This window comes from Strongylocentrotus purpuratus, unplaced genomic scaffold, assembly GCF_000002235.5.
Source record: "Strongylocentrotus purpuratus isolate Spur 01 unplaced genomic scaffold, Spur_5.0 spur5_scaffold_4, whole genome shotgun sequence".
Lineage (NCBI taxonomy): Eukaryota > Metazoa > Echinodermata > Echinoidea > Camarodonta > Strongylocentrotidae > Strongylocentrotus > Strongylocentrotus purpuratus.
Genome location: NW_022145610.1, coordinates 22,664,419 through 22,686,718, shown reverse-complemented (window position 1 = coordinate 22,686,718; position 22,300 = coordinate 22,664,419). Strand labels below are relative to the sequence as shown.

At 41.0% G+C, this 22,300-nt stretch overlaps 1 protein-coding gene across 1 annotated transcript in view; it reads right to left on the bottom strand.

The window, feature by feature from the left end:
* Window positions 1-22,300, bottom strand: part of LOC757309 (sushi, von Willebrand factor type A, EGF and pentraxin domain-containing protein 1) — a 54,725-nt gene that overhangs the window by 10,876 nt on the left and 21,549 nt on the right. The window contains exons 8-14 of the mRNA XM_030997742.1: window positions 7,502-7,726; window positions 6,923-7,129; window positions 5,324-5,536; window positions 3,114-3,265; window positions 2,464-2,593; window positions 1,735-1,926; window positions 351-521 (exon numbers count right to left, since the gene is read on the bottom strand). Coding sequence (XP_030853602.1) covers window positions 351-521; window positions 1,735-1,926; window positions 2,464-2,593; window positions 3,114-3,265; window positions 5,324-5,536; window positions 6,923-7,129; window positions 7,502-7,726 — 1,290 coding nt within the window. The remainder of the gene's footprint in view (window positions 1-350; window positions 522-1,734; window positions 1,927-2,463; window positions 2,594-3,113; window positions 3,266-5,323; window positions 5,537-6,922; window positions 7,130-7,501; window positions 7,727-22,300) is intronic.

The window sequence follows — 22,300 nt, the reverse complement described above, 5'->3', positions numbered from 1 at the left end:
CCCAACAGAAAATTTGCAAGAAGGCATGCATGAAATCATCCCCCCAAATGTCTGAGACATTCTGACGGTCAGGATTATAGAGCATACAGGTTATTGTGGGCCATCAAAGCCGAAAAAGAATTTTAATATTTGCAATTTTCATACAACTGGTATGGTATCTTTACAGAAGTAATAATCAAAGTGAATAATCTGATTGAAATAAAACTCCATGGAACCTGAAATATACAGAGCATAATATATCTTTTGAAGAAAATCTCAAATTGAACTCTTCTTTTAGCACAAAATAATCTACTTTCACCAAGTCTTTACTCTAGTCTTTACTCTTGACAAATCTGTTTCCTAAAACTCACCAACGCAAGCAGGTAGAGGATGGGACCATTCTCCACTTTCCTGACAATCCAAGAAATGCTCTCCTTGTAACTGATATCCCTGGTTGCACCCTATGAGCACAGATTCACCTATTCTGTTCCCTCCTATCTTGGTTCCATGGGGTGGGGGATGTAGTTCTTCGCATGTCGCTCCTAGTATTATAAAAAAGACGTTTGTTTTTTCAAAGGAAACAAAACAAACAAACGAACATGCAAAGTGAGATTGAACAAAGCATAAAGTATTATACTTTCTTTCACAGTACAAGAAAAATTATACACCGATAATCTATGAATTTCATGTAACTAAATCAGAACTGTATAGTCATTATACAGCATAGTTTCCATTACTATGATATGCATGACAGATCCTCCTACTAAACCATGATTATGTTAGAATGAGGGTAAAACGTCAAATACCATAAATTATATGACTCACATTTAATATGTTTTGCTGCAATACATGTATAAATGCTACAGAAATCATTGTGGGGACAGTTGTTTTACGAAAGTAGGTGGGTGGGTGAGAGAGTGTGTGTGTGTGTGTGTGTGTGTGCTTGTAGGAGCGTGGGTAACAAGGACACTAATAAGAACTATACCTTCACTTTGAAGACTGTTTTCAATACGAGGACGTCCTGGGTTCTGGAACCCTGCGAAATTGTTTCTTCTGTAATGTGGTAAATTTCCAGATTGTCCTCGAGTTGTTATTCCTTCAAATATATGTGTCCTTGATAACATACTGATGTGTACATTTGAGTCCTGGATTAACACCAGAAACGTGTATGGGTGTGTGTGTGAGAGAGTGTGTGTGTGTGAATTGGGCTTTACAGATAGATGTGCATCCATCAGATCTGATGTTCTTCCATATCTCAGGACAGACCTATAGGTTTCACAGTAAAGCTAGCTGTCACTCTGAATGCTCTAGCTAAAAAGACCAAGGATCGAGCCAACCACTAGCTGAACTCACATCTCCCTAATGTACATTTATACATGTACAACGCTTAAGGCTCGCTCAGATATGATGCAGCAAACTGCCGTAAAAAAGTGTGTTTAAAAAAAAAATGTGTAAATGAATAGTAACTGCGTGCAACAAAGGTCCTTCATGTGTTCACTTTATTAGCTCTGTGTTAAAAGACACAGAAATGTGAAGCATTTATTACACTTGTGTCATCATTAAAAAAAACTGCAGCGGTTTTGGCGTGTTATATGTGAACGAGGCTCTTTACATGTAATACTTGGATGTGCTCTCATTATGCATGAAATAGCGTATCTTTAATATGTAAATCCATTTCATTTCAACTAGATGTGCAATGATAGCCAAGATGGAGCTTTAGGATAAAGTACGTCACAGACATATATTGATCCTTACTTTGGCATCTTGGAGTAGGATGTGACCACTCCCCAAACACGCAGGTCATTGTCCTTCTGCCATCAAGAATGTAGCCATCGTTACAAGCAAATGAGATCACTTTGCCCATGTAATATTGTCCATGTCTCCAACCGTAGTCAAAGTCTTGGATTTCACCATTGGATGGTGCCGTAGGACGGTCACAATATATCTCTGCAATGTAATCAAATTTGAACATTTGTGACTTTAAAAAAAAAAGAATTGTCTACAAAATTCTTCATTCTCATTCAATTTCAAGATACAATGTATGTGATGCCTGCACAGTATTGGTCATGTGATTCCAGCGTGGCCAGTGAAAAAAATACAATTATGCTAGGGGAGCAGCGAACGTACCTTCTGTAAAGAGATTTGGCCAGTTTAAATGCACCCTTACTAATAAAAAGCAACTTGTAGACGAGATGACAAACGTTTTTAAGCACTCACGGGCGCAGGAGCTAAATCAAAGTTAACTTCGATATCGTTCTTCAAATTGAATCATTTTTGAAAGCCATTATGCTACCTAATCCTCACCATTTAATTGTCTCTATAGGGTGGGGTTGGGGGTTGGGGAGGGTTCTTATTACGTCTTTTGATGATAAACAAGCGAATGGTCCTGTATAATGATATTTGAAAAATAATAATTTGTAGAATACCACTCCAGAAGTAATAGAATAAAATTTGTAAAAGGATGAGGAAGTAAACTCATCTTACCAGCAAACTGAACATAGACAGTGTGAGAAAGAGTATAGTCATTAGACCGGCAAGTGAAATGCCCTGAATGTGTCGTCCGTGGTGGGTTTAGACTCATTACCATTGTTTTTAGGCCCCGATAAACAGCAAACTGCAAAAGGACAGAAGACAGCATAACATGAAGTTGATTTCATACCGTCTGTTTAGAACCAGAAGGGCATTATTAAATTCATATACTTTAAACCTTAAACATAAAAACAGAAGAGTTGACTGATGAAAATTCCTTTCAACTTGTTGGATGTTATATGTCAAATTATTGCTGTTATTATCGGTAGAAAAACTTATGGGAGAATTAATTCTTTGCAGTGAGTTAGGTATACAGAACAACATTTTGTAGAAACAAGAATAATAAAGAATGAAAATAATAATAAAGAATGATAATAATAATAATGAAAATTATATTATGATGTGATGTAATTAAGTAAAACAATATACATATATATGTATATACACACCCTTCTCTGGTTAAATGGGGAATTGTACAAGATGAGATGGTAAACTGGTTCATTAGAAATTACAATATTTGGTATGAATACATATATCATCTGTAAAAAAAGCCAGCTAGAGTGTTGACTCTGTGTTAATGATATCACACTACAGCTAATGCTCACCGGTCCATTTTCTGATTCAAGTCTTGCTACGTGATAGGAAGGCACGTGACAATAAATGTAGAACTGACTGCGTGGATGAATGACGATTGTTCCATTACTCCTGACGTCAAGGGGCTGGTTGCTTTGAAAGACGATCCTGGTGTCTGCATTAACTGAAAAAGAATATTCATGGTAAAAATATGATTGAAGCAAGAACTACAGTCCACATGCAAAAGTCTACTGCTTACAACAATCATGCACACTTATGTTGAGCAATTAATACACCCATCACATGTACAGGTAACGTACATGTACTATAAACATAATGAGAATTCTGATTGTATATGACTCAAGAGTTAAGAACTCGTATCCATTTCAACTTTATTTACTTGGATTAAGTTTTAGAAAAAATCTTTAAATAATCCCTTTAACATAATGCTTTGAATGTTCGATTGGATTTTTGCAGATTTTCTGGGCCAAAAACTCAGTGCATACAGGCCTATGCAGTATTTAACTCAGAAATATTCTTTACAACATGGTGACCATATAGTAGAAATGCTCCCCAGGGAGTGGAGATGGTGCACATTGTTCGTGAATGAATCCAATGACTGGGATATAAGTATGAGTAAAGGCAAAGCGCTTAAAGCCGTTTTTCCATATTAAGCGCTATATAAATCCAGATGATTATTATTATTACATACATCATGTCCATTTGAACGCAGAGATGCACACCGTTACCGTGACGGTATTGCCATATTTGTTCCTGTTTTATTTCTCTTGTTACGGCATTATAGTAAACAACCGGCAAAAGGTTACAGAAAATGATAATTAAGTACATTATAGCGTATGCCGCCTATCTACAAATAGCCTCTCTACACGGCGCTGCATATCGCACACATTCACTCACAAGTCCACTGAATTTGACTACATTGGATGGGCACTTTCGCTTGCTACACGCTAATTGCGCAAATGGTCTATGATGCAACAAGCAGACCGTCTGCCGCCATCCTGTTTCTTCCGAAACAATGCGGCAGCCGTCATTATTGTTTTAATACTAGTATTCTATGCGCGGTTGTTCGTTTTGGGGGAGCATGATGGTGGATGATCGTGCAATACCCATTTAAAGTAGCGATAGTGCATTAATATACAAATAGTGAATGGCCATGAGTGCAATATGGTACAAGATTTTGCACGAGGTGAAAGATAAGAGACGCTATATTCAACGAGGCACAGCCGAGTTGAATGGAGCGTCTCATCTTTCACCGAATGCAAAATCTTGTTTCATGGCACGAATAAAGACCATTAACTATTTGTTTTATATATACAACACCTCAGACATTAATGGGCTTAAACAGTTTTCCTGGGCCTTTTTAATCAGTATTTTTCTTGAATAAAACCAAATATCTATCTATCTATCTAAATCTCAGCGATTTTTTGTTTGTTTTTAATTGATGAAATTGCCAGTAGTGAGCGGGCACTATAAGCAGGCAGCAAACCATGCACGTACCATGCGCCACGCGTAACAAGCTTTATGTTTATTGTGACGCGGAGTGCAATTTTGTTTGATCCATTGGTACCATTGCACTATGACGTCACTTACCTCACCATATACTTTGTACATCGTTAGTGACGTCAGCGTGCAATGGTGCGAAAGGATCAAACGGAATTGCACGGCTGGAGAATGATGCCGTTCAACAGTACTTATAGCGCATGTCATGTGATCAATAATAAACCAATGAGGTTGCAAGAATCTTAGTAGGCGTTGTATAATGTGCATTAGTGTGTAGGATACAAGTTCTGCCATTTTGACTGTGGATTGAATTTGCCGTTCAACGCTCGACAGAGGTGTTTTCTTCCTGAATATTATCATGAATTCACGCATAAGATCGAGCAAGCACATGAGGAGGAGATCATTATGACTGCAAACAGATTTTTTTAAATGTTTTGATGCACATCTTTAATTTGAACTTTAAAATGGTAGGTTCGAAATGCAGTAGTGATTGGGTGTTTGTGTGCTTTTTTGCGCGAAAAATATACTGCGTTGTCTTGCGTTCCGGAAAGACCCCCATTTGTTACCGAAAAATGTGATAAATGTTCTATTGGGTTAATTGGCATCGCTGTGAATGTCACATAGATTTGGGAGAGACATATAAAGTACTTTGTGAGTGCCCTTGCCCAGCTTGAAAACATAGGGCCTACATGATCTCCATAATGTGGGTATGTTTTCTTACCACAGCTTGGTTCCTCTCCTGTCCAGCTGCTCTCAGAACAGGTTCTATTTGCACTACCATGCAACACATACTGTCCAGGGAGTGAGCAACGAGACACTAGAAAGGTCCCTTCAGGAAGCTCATCATGAGGGTAAAAATCAAGTCTGTTCGTCTCTAGTCCGTTCACATACTGGACAACGTGAGAAATGTATCCAGGCCAGGAACACATCCTTACTGTAGAGTAGTCAGAAGAACAAAACAATACGCAGGTCAATTGGCAACAATATGGTGACTTCTGTAATGACCAATAAATTGTACTTCTGAGAAGTTCTGAGAAAGCATATATATGCCCCATGCATATCCTTGGTTCTTAATCATCTTGTTTCCTTTCTTTTTTTTTTCTCCTTACACAATGTACCTCCTAACATCCCAAAAGCGGGTTCTTTTGACAAAAGAAGACATCAACAGCCTTTCAAAAATGTTACAATATGGTATTACCAACAGCATCGATTGTGAAAGCATATTACATACCGTAAATCTCCGTGTATAAGGCGCACTTTTTTGCAGCCGAAAATAGTTGAAAGTTGGGGGTGCGTCTTATACACAGGTACAGATTTTTTTTTTTTTTGTATAGTTTCGATATATGGCGCTATGCCTGGCAATGTCTCCCAGCTCAGTAATCAGTGTGTTGACTCACCACTCTGAAACTACAACAACACTCAAAGTTTGAAAGTAATCTTTCTAATAGATCTCAATATGTAGTTTATAATAATAATTCCTCAAATTCTTTTTCTATAACAAAAAGCTCATGCAACAATGATAATTATAAACCTTTAGGTCAGTCAGGAACCCCATGAATCTCAAAAGCCGATCGCCTGTCTGATTATCAAGATATTTATGATTGGAGTTTGAAGTCAAATTTTGCATTTTCCTAACGGTTTTCATAACACTACAGTCTACTGGGGTAAATAATATGATAAAACCGGTCACTCAAAGATTTTTACTTTTTTGAGGCACTTCATGGTCATTTTGAGGCGCAATTTTTGTAGGGCTTCAATACTACACCATATCACAGACACTGATAACACGTTGGGCCGTGCATCTCAGATTTAACATTGTTAAATGATGCCTTTAAAGTAGGAATACTGGAAGATTAATGTTATTTGGAAAGACATACATCAATCTACTTTTGATACTCTCTAGGACCCAGATGATGTAAATTAGTACCCAGTAGAAAGACATTCCTTGAATGGCAGAGCGCCTTATAAGGGCAATTTGGCTATGTTCAGTTAGTAATTAAACAGTGTTTACAAACATGAAGTACTTAGTACTGTATAAATGTTGATATTATCATTATTATTATTGTTATTATTATCATTATTATCATTTTTATTATTATTAATATTATTATCACAAATACTTATCATTTTTTAAAATTATTTTTCTTCCAATAGATTCTGACCCTCTTTTACAATGAAAAAAAATGCCATACTAACCATTACCGTACTTTGTTTAATATCGTAACTAGAGAATGTCCTCCCCCAAAGCCAACATGTACAACAATAATTTAAGAAGGGTTTTGCATGATGTATAATTAAGGAGTTGTCTTCTATATCTTACCTAGCTCGCATCTGGGGATATTATTGTTATATCTTCCTTGCTCGCATCTTGACTCAGTCACCCCTTGCAGGCGATAGCCCCATGCACAGTCATAATGTACTCTGGTGTCATGTGGAATAGGGTGGCTGGAGCGATCTTCATCAGAGACGGGTGGATCATATGTAATGTTCAACGCCACATCACTGGACCACCTCACTTCACACGGAGCTATGGAAAACAATAAAATAAACTATAACAACATGAATATGGATATAACATGATTTGTTTTAAAACTGGATGATGAATTGTTGAAATGAGATAAAAAGAGAGGTTTCGAAAGTTATTTTGCAAGCAATCGTTTCAGTGCCCCCCCCCCCCTCTTGGTTAACTCACGCTTTACCACTGCATGAATGGTTATTATTCCATGACAAAGGGCCAAGTTTGTGTTCCAACGTACACAAAAAACCCTGATAAGATGAGGGTTTTTTATCTTTGTGTTGGAGACATCTGTTGCACCAAGACCGAGAGTGAATATTGGTTTACTTTAAATTTAATTTTACACGTGAAACAGCCCAACAGCGATAGATTAAGGTCACTCACCTATCACCGTAACAGTAAATGTGCATGAGTCTTGGTTCGAGGAACTGTCTATGGCTGTGACAGTGACTGTCGTTGGACCCAGAGGAAAAATAGAACCTGGCCCTAGAGGATCATAGGTCAACGCTGGTGTAGGGTCAACATTGTCTGTGACATTCACTGTGAATGATACAGTGAGTGTATCGGAGGTGAGGTCAGCTGGGCATGTGATCACAGGATTCTGGTTATCTGACAAAATATAAATGAATGCAAAAGACAGACTTTAGTATAGAGCAGTGGCGGACTTTGCCATGGGGAGTTCGAGGAGCTTCTTCCCTCCAGGCCGCTTGTGGATATCTATCGAGATGCGCTGGTCAGATATTTTTCTCATCTCCAAACGAATATCAGTTCCAGGCGGGCCTTGGTATTGAGGTCTTCTAAGCCCCTGTTACACCAAAACAGTTAACGAGGCTATAACCCAAAACAAGGTCAACATGGCCATGGCCATGTCATATCTTTTACAAAAGTCATGTACGTTCTCTTTCATACGTACATTGAACGTACGTATGGTCGAACTAAAACGGTGTAACTGGGCGCAAAAGGATACCTGACCTCTCGTTTCCGCTTCTGTTTCATGACCGCTCACCAAAGACAGCCGACAGCAAAAAAATAAAAAACACTCCACAGTAGCAAACTGCGCACATGTATACAAAGTTTCGCTGTAGAGTTTCAGGATTACTTGTTTTTGTGTGTGTGGATGCTCTGTTCCATATACTGTGATTCTTTATACAACGTTTCCTGTGTGTGGACGCCTTGTTTGCTATACGATAATTCTTTATACAACGTTTCTTTATAGTGTGTATAGATAATTTTGTGTGTGTGTAGACATGCTGATATATACATGTAATATTGCCACGAGGGTGTGAATGAGGCCTATTGCCTTTCGCTCACGATGCCATATTACCGCGTTAATACCTATGTCTTCGCTCACGATGCCATATTACTGCGTTAATACCTATGTCAAACTCTATTCATCCTCTAGTGCCAGGTCTAGCTGTTACAAACATCAGCGGTCATGGCCCTCCTTTTCTGTCTATTATCTGTTATTCCCAAAAAGCTGTTATTGCTGATATCATTTTTGGTTGCCCATTAATTTGATCAGGCTTTGCAAATTATGTGAGGCATTGCCTTCCACTGCTTCTCTTTCGACCAATTTTGCTGCGATACCCATTGGTTTACGTGTTAAAATTGTCTTTGTGCGAGGGCGAACACCATACAATGCATTTCCTCTGCGATTCCCAAATGATCGAAACTTTCAGTCATTTTTGAAGTTGAGATTAACAGACAGTGTTTAAGATTTTCTGTGATGTTTTAACCAATCTTTACTCAATAAAAGGATAAGGTAAGAATTCTTGGTAGATTTTTGTTCCAATTCGGCATATAAAAGACATATCTACTGCTTTAATATTCAAAGTCTGGCTGCTTGATATGCTCTCGGGAACCGCGCAGATCCTGCCATGACCCCTCACTGCTCTGCCCACCCAAGCGCGCCTCAGGGTAATGGCAGGATCTGCGCGGTTCCCTTGAGCATATAAAACAGCAAGGTTTCTCAAAGCAGTCGATATCTCTATAATAATACAAATGATGCATGCGCATGATTTCATTATACTATCTATCCGCACTTAAGTTGAGGCTGTGAGTATCTATCGCACAAAGCCGAAGGTTGAGTGCGATGGATACACTCAGTATCAATGAGGGCGGATAGATCGTATAATGAACAAATGAAAACATGCATCATTTGTTTTATACAACAAAACTCCTAGATCCTTGTTATTTGATATAAAAAGATTTCATTCAAGATTGTTTCGTGACAATATTGCTGACAACTAAACAAGTTTAATAGGCTTAATTTACTGCGCACACATAGATAAGCGCACTTACCTCTATACGCGTTTACGCATAGTGCTGAGCAAGAATAGGTCCACACGCAGTATAAGCGCCCTAACCTTTATGCACACACTAAAAAAAAGCGTGCAATGGTACTGGAAACTACTGCAAACTTTTTCATGAAACCAAAACGTCAATGACGTAGCGCTCATCTGCATCTCGCAACAACAAATATCGTAAATTTTATGTGGTACACTATTGAACTGGTCAAAAAATAAAAATTTGATGCCCTGGAAGGGACATAATTTCATCTCAAATTTCTGTGTAGAAGTTTAGTGTTCCAAATTTAGCTCTACCAGATGAGGCAAACCAAATCAAAATCAGTCAAGAAATGAGGGAGCAGAAGCAATTTTTGTTATTTTTGGAATAAATTTGCATAAATTACCATAATTAATTAATGGAGAACAATTTCAAAATTCTGTGTAGAAGTTTAGTGTACCAAAGTTAGCTCTATGATATAAAGCAAACTAAATCAAAATCGGTCGAAATATGAAGGAGAAGAAGCATTTTTTGTGATTTTAAAATAATTTTTGGAATAAATTTGCATAAATTACCATTGTAAGGATCAAGATATAAGAAGCCAAATTTAGTTTTTGTTTTGAGGATACCGTAGATTGACTGGAATTGTTGTACAAACGTAGCTAGGCTTGTCACATGGAAACTACAGATATGATATGATGTGGGCACGGATTCAAGGAAGGAAAACTTTGTTTTACCTACTAAACTACTACTATTATTGCTACTTTGTACATTCCGGTGTATGGAATTGATGGGAGTTCAGTTGAGTGTTAATAAACAAAGAACCATGAAATTACCATATTGTCTCAAGGATCATATGTAGATATCTCTACATTAGTAAAACAAAGTCGATTCTTCAACGGATACTGCATGGAAGAAGGAATTCGACACGGCAAAGCCCCCGGGCGTGATACTCGCGAACACTGCACAAGTAGATCTACTAAAGTCTCTGACGTGACGTGACACAGTGAGTAATTCAATGAAATGAAACTCAGAAGTAAAATCGGCTGAATGAAATGAAACTCAGAAGTAAAATCGGCTGAATGAAATGAAACTTTGAAGTGAAATCGGCTAGACTCTACACGTTACTGCTGATTTGAAAGGAATGTTTATCAAGTAAATTGCAATTATGCTGGATGGGAATACTACTCCCAAATCCCCAGGTGGGAAAGATAAGGAACCGAGCAATGCCAATGGCAATGATATTGATCATGTCGTGAAAGATAAGGAACTGAGCAATGCCAGTGGCAATGATATTGATCATGTTGATGATAAGGAGAGTGGTGCAACAAGGAGCTTTACTAGAGAAAGAGATCTAGAGAATGGGAAAGAAGATCAAGATGACTCAGAATCCACATTGTCATTATGTGGATCATCGGCCTCTTCTGCCAGTACTGCAAAGAGGAGAGAAAGAGAGAGAAAGAAGGAAAGACAACTTAAAGCAAAGTTGATAGCCTTACATCAAACGAGTGAACTTGAGAAGAAACTGAGAACACTTCAAAAACAACATGAAATGGAACAAGCCGAACAAGAAATACGAATTGCAAAAGAAAAGGCTGAGAATTTGAGAAAGAGTCAGCTTTTGAAGGATGAAGAAGCAGAGATTGAAAGACAAAAGACTGCTATTCTCTTGCAAGCAGAATTGAAGCTTCTACAACAAGATTCAGAGGAAGAGCTACAGAAATGGAAAGTGGAAGGTGATTCTTTCCGTGATCGTGGACAAGAACGAGAACAAGTAAGAGGTGACTCTTTCCGTGATCGTGGACAAGAACGAGATCAAGTAAGAGGTGACTCTTTCCGTGATCGTGGACAAGAACGAGATCAAGTTAGAGGTGACTCTTTCCGTGATCGTGGACAAGAACGAGAACAAGTAAGAGGTGACTCTTTCCGTGATCGTGGACAAGAACGAGATCAACTTAGAGGTGACTCTTTCCGTGATCGTGGACAAGAACGAGAACAAGTAATAGGTGATTCTTTCCGTGATCGTGGACAAGAACAAGAACAAGCCTTTCGTAAGGAACCTGTGAGCAATGAAGAAGGAGCCACCAAACAGATGCTTAGGGAGATGATTAGATTCACTGCAGAAAACAGTCTACCATCGCCAGATCTCGAGCCGTTCAATGGGGATCCACTTGATTACCTTACCTTTATAAGGAATTTTGAATATGTGGTTGAAAAGAGAACTGATGAACCTTTCAGAAGACTAGAGCTTCTACTAAAATACACACGAGGAGAAGCGCATGAGCTTATTCGAGAATGCCCCCACATACAACCAAGTAAGAGGGCATATGAGACAGCCAAGTCCATGCTACACAGAGACTATATAATGGAAAGCAGAGTAACATAATAAATGCATACAAGGAAAGGGCAATTGCCTGGGAGCAGATACGATCAGGAGATAGGCAAGGATTGCGAAAATTCGCAATATACATCAATAATTGCTCGCATGTTAGAGCAGCAGGGGACTTAGGAGGCATGGATAGTGCAAGTTTTCTGAGAGTTCTGGCAAGCAAACTACCCTTGTATCTCCAGCAGAAATGGATATCACGAGTAGGCCTGACTCGTGATATTGCTAATAGGAATCCCACCCCGGAAGACCTTGCACAGTTCGTCATACAGACTGAAAGAAACATTAACGATCCCATGGTACAGGGATTGGGATATCAGAGGACTGAGAAAAATGCTTCCTACAATAAAGATGAGAAAGAAAAACTACAAAAATCAAGAAGCACAAAAGCATTTGGTACAGCTACACAACAGGATAGGGAGCAGAAGGACAAGAGGGAACCAAGTTGTACTTTCTGTGGCACCAACTCAAGGCATGTTATTGACGAGTGCCGAAAATTTGAAGCCTTGACAGTTGAAGAAAGATCAGAGCAATGTAAAAGGAAAGGCCTCTGCTTCCGATGCCTGAAACCAAAGCATCTGAAAAAGGAATGTAAAAGTCAGATCAAGTGTGATGTCTGCGACAGGATGCACAACACTTTAATGCATGATCCCAGGTGGATGAAAGATGGAGAAGGAAATACAAGGAAAACCACCAATGATGCTTCAACATCTACCGATGTGCAAAGTGAAGCTGGAAGGATCTCTTCAGGGTCTACCAATGTGAAGAAAAGTGTTGGAGGAAAACCCCAGACATCGACGTGCATGACGATAGTTCCAGTCATCGTGAAGCACAAAGGAAATGACAGATGCATATCAACTTATGCATTCATAGATAATGGATGTGGAACAGTCTTCTGTGACACAGAACTTACCCAAAGGCTGCATGCAAGAACCAGGAAAACCAAGCTAATAGTCAAGACATTGAATCTTGAAGAAGTGATAGATACAGAAGTCACTGTAGATGAGCTGCAGATCGCAGGAGTAAAGGAGAAGGAATTCATCAATCTTCCGCCCATCTATGTCAAAGATGGTATACCAGTGACAGTTTCAGATGCTCCAACTCAAAAGGATCTGAAACGATGGAAACATCTGAAGGACATAGAATTGCCCGAAATAAGTAACAGCAACTCTATTCCAAGGGTAACTCTCATGATTGGAGCCAACGTTCCGTCAGCATCGATGCCTCTAGAAATCAAAGCTGGTGACATCGAGGAACCATATGCTATCCGCTCAAGGCTAGGTTGGCTCGTGTATGGTATACAAGCTCAAGAGCAAGCAGATATTCACAAAGTCTGTTTTTGTAAACAGGAGGAAGTTTCCATCATTCCTAGACAAGAGGAATTAGAACGGAAATTCAAGGACTTCTGCAATATGGAATTTACAGAGAGACTAAGTGATCACAGAGAGGGCCTGTCAGTTGACGACAAGAATTTCTTGGACATAATGGAGAAATCTATCACTAAGAAAGACAATCATTATCAGATGGATCTGCCTTTAAAGCAGAGAGATGTGGCTATGCCTAACAACAAGGACCAAGCTGAAAGATTTCTGGAAAGACAAGGACAGAAGTTATCAAAGAACAAGGAAATCCATGAACAGTACACCACATTCATGAATGATCTGGAAAAGCAAGGCTATGCAGAGAAGGTTCCAGAAGCAGACTTGGACAGACATGATGGGAAGGTATGGTATATCCCTCATCATGGGGTGTATCATCCCAAAAGCCAGGAAAGATTAGAGTAGTCTTCAATTGTCCTATCAGCTACAAAGGAAAGTCTCTTAATCAGGAACTCCTACAAGGACCAGATCTAACCAACAGATTGCTTGGTGTTCTCCTCAGATGGAGGAAAGAGAAAGTGGCTATTGTTGTGGTACTATATGAACAACATCAATTAATGTGCGTAATGAGGCCGCGATTGGCGGAAGGATACATGAATAAAGCACTTTCAAGATGGCCACTTATACATGAACCTTGTCTACAGTGATCTCTTATTTATCCGTTCATCTGATCTTTCAACATGGTGGCAGCGGTCAAAAGAATTGCCATATCTATTACTATCGAACTGCAGATCACATAGGGCAAGCAATAATCTTGAATGACTTATGAAAGATTGATAAGGGACGGTTTTTGAACTGCCGACAATCACACTGCACAGCCAGCAGAGTAAACTCACAGCCGCGTCTCCAATATGACTTTGTGTCGGCGTAAGGTTGCGCACTATATTACGCGGGAAACACTACGAGTAGACTAGTGTATTGACTGTCAGACTAAAGCCCTATACATTCAGGACCAGAACTGATGCGGAGGCAGAACCAGAGCCTAGAGGCTCGCCAGGAGCAGAGCCTAGAGGCTCGTCACAGGAGAAGAGCCTAGAGGCTCGACAAGACCAGAGCCTAGAGGCTCGACCGGGACCGGGAACAGTACAGCTCTAAGGCCGCTACCTCGGACTTCCAGCCCTGCACTGCATTATGGTTTTGGAACTAGCCGCCACTCGGACCCAGAGCGTCGTGTTGCGGACCGTGCAAGTAGATCCAGGACTGATTGCTGGACTTCGCCGGATCTGATTGTGGAATGAAAACTAGATTACTGATTAGACTCTCAATCAAATGGACTATAATCTAAGCAGACATATAATGTTTGGACTCGGTTTGAAACAATTAAACCATAATTAATGTGCTTTGTTTGTCGTATAAAACTGGACTAGAGTCTAGTCTAGTCTAGGGGTCTAGATCAAGACCTAGCCTAGATAGTCTAGACACTTTTTTCTAGTCTAGACTCCACTTATGGATCTAGACTAGTCTAGACCGAGTATGAGAATGAGTATGACTAGGTGTAATTTGATCAAAATCTACTTTCACCTTGTTCTATATTACTGGACCTGGTCTAGATCTGGACTAGGCCTAGTCTAGATTTCTAGATGTGTTTACTTTAGACCTTAACAAGTCCAATTTCTACATGTGGACCTGTCCTAATTAAGTGAATGATACACACATATCTCTTACATGTATGTAGAAGTGCTGATGTACTATTACTAACTTAAATCTAGATCTAGTGGTGGTAGACTCTACTGCCACTGGTACTATAGACCAAACAGTGGTCCGTGGTATCCCCTTAAAGCGGGTCCAGGACCAGTTGTCTTTGCTAGACCAATTACACAAGGGGGTCTAATTGTCTATGGATCTAGACTTGATATATTTTGATACATTTGAACCTACATTTTGAAGTTGTACATATAGATCTAGTCTATAGTGTAAATGCTAATTGCTATGTAGGCCTACATGTCGATTTAAGTCACAATTCATGTATTACATGTAATTACCTGTGTAGTCCAAGACCCCATTGTAGAAACCAGGACCATGGCTCGCTATCCAGAGATGAAGTGGGACCCTCAGTGTGGTCTCGCTGAAGAATTCACGTTATTTCAACAGCGAATGGAACTTTGCCTTCTCGATAATGAGATAACTGATACTACAAAACAGGCAACAAAAATAAAGATAGCTCTTGGGAACGAAGGGTTACGCAGGATAAACGCCTCTAGCCTCAGTGTAGAGGATCAGAAGGACCCAGGCAAGCTATGGGCCCTAATCGAAGGCCAACTGAATGTCAAAGTGAACTTCAGGATTCATCGGCTCGAATTAATGCGATACAAGCAGATGTCTGGAGAAACGATCGACGAGTTCGTCAATAGATGTCGGAGTAAGGCAAAGGAATGCAAATTCACCCAGGGGGAATTGAGTGAAAGACTCATAGAGCTGGTGATTTCGTCTACACAACTCGAGTCATTTCAGAAAGACCTACTCGACAAAGAAAAGGGGTTCTCAATTGATAAGCTTCTTGAAGAAGGCCGCAAATATGAGGCCATTCAAGTCGGTAAACAGTGCCTGCAGACGCTCCACACCATTGGAAGTGGGAACATTGATGCTGTTAGTCACGACAGTAGGCAGAAATGCAGGAACTGTGGTCTTTCACACCTTCCAAAGAGGTGTCCAGCCTTCGCGGACCTGTGCAATTCGTGTGGCGTCAAAGGACACTGGGCGAAGATGTGTCGAAAGACGAAAGAACAGGTCAAACCGAAGATCCCTCCTAGACGTCCACCATCACAAGACAGGTGGAGCTCACAGCAGAGACAGCCCAGAAACAGGCAGTATAGGCCTACATCCTTTCATAGCAGGAACCAGCGTAAGGTTGACGAAATTGGACCGGACGACACAAACCAACCGGACAGTGGGGAACGTGAATTCCACATGATACATATATCGCTAAACTCTATTGACTCGGAGGAGACCGAAGCATATGCGAGTATCAACATCATATGTCCAGACCTGAGGGGTCATCATCGCCTCAATGCAAAGGTTGACACAGGAGCCAGCGGTAATGTTCTGCCACTGCGGACGCTGAAGGACATGTACAGGGCTCGATGGAAAGATGTTATCCGTCCCACTACTACGCGACTATCTGCCTACGGAGAAACGCCTTTACGCTGCTTAGGCACCTTGATGATGTCGATGATGTATGAAGGGTCGCCTTGGGTCGTAGACCAAACATGGTATGTTGCGGACGTAAAGGGACCAGTCATTGTCGGACTTCCTACTTCCAGAAAGCTAGGGATTGTTACGATTCACACAGTTGAACAACAGATGGGCCTGGACAGTCCAAATGATCTTCCTCCCATCAGGTCAGCTAAAGACCTACAGGCGGCTTACCCAGACCAGTTTGACCAGATTGGGAACTTCAGTGGCAAGGCAACGTTGCACTTGAAGAAGGATGCAACTCCATCAATTGATGCGCCTCGAAAATGCAGCATCCACCTGAGGGACAAGCTCAAGAAAGAGCTGGATCAGATGGAAAGTAACGGCATCATTAGGAAAGTTACTCATCACACAGATTGGTGCAGTTCCCTCACCACAGCCCTGAAGAAGGATGGGTCATTGCGAGTCTGCCTTGACCCCAAAAGGCTCAATCAAAACCTGAAAAGATGCCCTCACAAGATTCCAACTCTAGAGGAGCTCAATCCTGCATTCTCACAGGCCAAGTACTTCTCGAAATTGGACGCAAAGGCAGGATATTGGTCAGTCCACCTGGACGAAGAATCGCAGGAGCTTACTACATTCAGATCACCATTTGGAAGGTATTGCTTTCGCAGACTTCCATTTGGACTTTCGGTGAGTCAAGACATCTTTCAACAAAGGATGGACACAATCCTTGCACAGGCGCCAGGCTGTGAAGGTATAGCTGACGACATAGCTGTATTTGGCAAGACTGAACAGGAGCATGATGATAATCTCTGGAGACTGATGGGAGTTGCACAAAAAGAAGGTCTGGTGTTCAACAGTACAAAGTGTGTGATCAAGGCGAGAAGCATCAATTTCTTTGGTTCACTGTACACAGACAAAGGCATACAACCAGATCCTAGCAAGTTGGAGGATGTCAGAGAAATGCCTACACCACAGAACAAGGACGATCTCCAGCGAGTGTTAGGGATGATGACCTATTTATCACCATACATCTCAAACTATGCTGAAAAGTCAGCAATACTGCGTGATCTTCTGAGGAAAGATGTTCCCTTTACCTGGCAGGAGGACCATGAGGAATGCTTTCAACGATTGAAATCAGACATTTCAGAAGGAAAGTGTCTACGGTACTATAATCCCAGTGTCCCAACAGTACTAGAGGTAGATGCATCGCTCAAAGGACTTGGAGCCTGCCTCCTTCAGAATGAAAGGCCAGTCGCATTCGCCTCAAAGAGTTTGTCAGATGCACAATCAAACTACTCAAACATCGAGCGAGAGACATTGGCACTTGTTTTTGGGATCACACGTTTCCATTCATATCTGTTTGGTAACCAGTTCACAGTCTACACTGACCACAAACCACTCGAAACGATCTGTAGAAAGCCCCTGGGGAGTGCGCCTCCAAGATTACAGAGGCTTCTCGTCAAAATACAGGGCTATGATTGTGATATCCTATACAAGCCCGGAAGTCAGATGACATTACCAGACACACTCAGTAGGTTGCCAAACCCCAGAAAGAGAGGAGACGTCATCGTTGAGCTCCATGTAGATGAAGTCATGGAATTAGAAGAGAATCATGACAATGATCTGGCAAGCTTCACACCTATGAAGCAGACACAGCTGCAGCGAGAGACAGCAAGCGATCCGAACTTGAAGCAGCTGAGTAGAATTATTCACGATGGATGGCCAGACGTGATTAAGCAGGTTCCAAGCAGCTCAAGGATTCACTGGTCATACCGAGAGGAACTGGGTGTCGCCAACGGCATTATCTTCAAAGGAAGACAGGTGTTGATACCTTCAACACTGCAATCAGACATCCTGGAGCAGCTACACACGAGTCATATGGGTATAGAGAGAACTCGTAGACTAGCAAGGGACACGGTATACTGGCCAGGCATCAATAAGGATATTGAAAACCTTGTCAAGACTTGCCCTGCTTGCCAGGAGAACCAAGATCGGCAACAAAGGGAACCACTACAACCGCACGAAGTTCCAATGACGCCATGGACAAAGGTAGCCACAGACCTGTTTTTTCTTGATGGAACTGAATACTTACTCATTACTGACTATCATTCCAAGTTCCCTGTGATCAGGAAAATGCACAGCACCACAAGTGCTTCAGTTGCTACCGTAATGAAAGAAACCTTCAGCCTCCTGGGAGTGCCCTCCGAAGTTATATCTGATAACGGACCCCAGTTCATTGGAAAAGCTTTCAAAGACATGTGTGAGTCATGGAACATCAAGCACACCACCTCATCGCCGAGATATCCGCGCTCCAATGGCCTAGCTGAGCGGATGGTACGCACCATAAAGTCGATGATTAAGAAGTGCAAACAGACAGGACAAGATGTCCAAAAGGCACTTCTCCACCTTCGAGCAACGCCTCAATCGGACCTGCCATCTCCTGCCGAAATGATGTTTGGGAGGCAAATGAAGACAACCCTTCCAGGTCGCCATGATCATGACAGACAGATGAGCGATGTCCACGACCAGCTCCAGCGAAGGCGGGATGTGATGAAGACCGACCATGACAGACATGCCGGTCGGGTACTGTCCCTCCTGAAGGTCGGCCAGAAAGTCAGAACTTTGCATCCAGACGACAATACATGGCTGCCGGCTGAGGTTTCAAGAGTTTGCCCAGAACCAAGATCATATGAAGTGACAACACCAAATGGCAGGGTGTTAAGGAGAAACAGGTCCCATCTGCGAGAGATGCCGATACAAATAGAGACGGCAACAGCACCCACACCAGGGACAGAGCATCTTCCAAGAGAGGATGGTGACAACTGCACAACACCCGCAGGAACACAGGATTTCGATGGTTCAATCCCTCGTTCTGATTCTTTTGCCTATGTCACAAGATATGGTCGCAAGGTTAATCCCCCATCTCGTTATCAAGAATAAAAACTTCATCGATTAATAGATTGATAAACAACAACTATACTTTATTTGTTTAATGATTTAGCATACCCGGTAGAATTACATTGATGATAGTAAAACCTCATATTTGACATCAGGTGATTCAATTTCTTAATCAGTATACATGTATATAACCAAAATGTTTTATATAACTGCCACGCTTAATATTGGCTATCTTTCAACAGAAAATCTCTTCTGTATACAGAACCGAATTTAACAATTGTATGTCGTGCTCGTGCATGATATTTCTTCTCTCCACACAAATGACCAGGTATTATAGTTTTGTTACGCTGATTTGTCGTATTGCTAAGTCCTAATTGAAATGGGATGAAAAACGTTTTTTCACAGGAAAATGTTGTTTATAACTGTTTGCCAGAAAGCAATATGGAATCACTTTAGTTTATTCCAGCAAAAGTTATGTAAATTATAAAAAGTTGAATTACATTATACAAGTATGTCGATTCAGCGACAAAAATATGCCTGTTATAGTGGAGGACACTATTTTACCATTCTAAAATTTGTTTTCTTGTTGAAAGGTACTTGTAAGTTTTAGTTGAACAGTTTTTAGTACTGTGCTTCTCAAAAAAAAAAAAAGAAAAGAAGAATATGTTTGGAATGTTTCCTCTTGTTGAAATTTCTAAATTGTGTTACTGTTTTAGTGGATAATTTCCGTCATGTACAGTGCCTATTGAGCAGGGAAGATATAACTGGTTAATGAGAGCACTATCAACTTGTCATTGAAAGAAGGGGGATGTTGTGGTACTATATGAACAACATCAATTAATGTGCGTAATGAGGCCGCGATTGGCGGAAGGATACATGAATAAAGCACTTTCAAGATGGCCACTTATACATGAACCTTGTCTACAGTGATCTCTTATTTATCCGTTCATCTGATCTTTCAACAGCTATAATGGCAGATATACAGTCTATGTTCTATCAGGTGAAAGTTACACCAGACCAATGCGACATGCTGCGTTACTTGTGGTGGCCTGAGGGGGATATCACCAAAGAGCCAGTAGCCTACAGAATGCTAGTCCATCTTTTTGGGGCTACATCTTCTCCCAGTTGTTCGAATTATGCCCTGAAAAGAACAGCAAAGGACAATGAAGGTTGTGCAAAGGAAGAAGTCCTAGATGCCATACAGAAAGACTTTTACGTTGATGATTTTCTGAAGTCAGTATCAACACCCCAAGAAGGCATTGATCTAGCTGAATCATTAAGACAAGTGTTGTCCAAGGGAGGCTTCAAGTTAACCAAGTGGTCAAGCAACAGACGAGAGGTCTTGGATTCCATTCCAAAGGAGGAACATGCCGTTGAATTGAAGGATTTGGACTTACATAGGGAAGTTCTTCCAACTGAACGAGCTCTTGGTGTGAGATGGGATCCAGAAAATGACCAGTTAGGCTTCAAACTGAAAGAAATGTCAAGAAAGGCTACTCGCCGAAACATCCTATCAGTAATGAGCTCAGTCTATGATCCCTTCGGGCTAGCAGCACCATTCGTTCTGAAGGCTAAGATAATTCTGCAAGAATTGTGCCAAGCTAAATTGGACTGGGACCAGTCAATCCCTGAAAAGCAGAAAATGGAATGGGAACATTGGATGAATGAGCTACAAAATCTTGACCAGGTGAAGACTGAAAGATGTCTAAAACCAAAAAACTTTGGTATAGTAACAAACAGACAGCTGCACCACTTTGCCGATGCTAGCATGGATGGCTATGGTGTTGTGACCTACTTGAGACAGACAGATGAGAATGAAGAGGTTCATGTGGCATTTTTGACAGCCAAAGCCAGGGTTGCCCCACTGAAGCCTCACACTATTGTTAAGATGGAGTTAACTGCTGCAACACTCGCAGTAAAGCAAGACAGTATGATCAAGAGGGAAATGAATATGGAGTTGGATGAGACAGTATTTTGGACGGACAGTCAAACAGTTCTGAAATACATTGCCAACGAAACTGCCAGATATCCAGTATTTGTGACAAACAGACTGAGTATTATCCGAGATGGATCAAAGACAAATCAGTGGAAGTACATTCCTACCAAGTTAAACCTGGCAGATCATGCATCCAGGGGATCGGATGCCAGTGAGCTAACCAAGAAGAAGGAATGGTTTGAAGGCCCAGAATTCCTAAAGCGGTCTGAAGAAATATGGCCATCTGAGGGTGTGAAAGCTCCAGCAAGAATGGAGAAAGCTGATGATACTATGTCAGGAGATTTGGATGAGACTCACATTCATGCCACAATGATAAACAAGGAGGATCCAATAAGTGCACTCCTGTCGCACTATTCTGATTGGGATAAGCTGAAACGAGGAGTTGCCTGGATATTGAAGTTCAAGAAAATGCTACAAGGAAAGGGGAAAGGAATAGATGGCAATTCCAGTGAAATGTTCAGCCTGACAAATAAGGACATTGAAGATGCCGAAGTCGCAATTGTTAAACAATTGCAACTTGAATCATTCCCAGAGGAAATGAAATGACTGGCTGGTCACGGAGAAGAGAAAGGAGTACCAAAACGCTCTACCCTTAGTAACCTTGATCCAGAATTGAGCAATGGGTTACTTCAAGTAGGTGGAAGGTTGCAGAATGCCCAGATTCCAAGCAGTGCTAAACATCAATACATCCTACCAAAGAAGCATCATGTAACCACTCTTTTAATGCAATACATCCATAGGAGAGTTGGTCATCAGGGACAAAATCACATGGTAGCTGAATTACGACAGAAATTCTGGGTGGTAGGAGCTGGAGTTTTAGCACGAAACATAGCAAGGAAATGCATCATTTGTAGAAAGAACCAAGGAAAGGCTGGTCATCAGAAAATGGCAGAACTTCCAAGAAGTCGAGTTCAGAGTGACGAGCCGGCGTTCACCAGAGTTGGCATGGACTATTTTGGTCCTTTTGAAATAAAGTGTGGAAGAAGCATAAGGAAAAGATATGGCGTAATCTTCACATGCCTGTCCTGCAGAGGGGTGCACATTGAAGTTGCATCGAGTCTAGACACAAGCTCCTGTATTGAGGCTATTCGTCGCTTCAT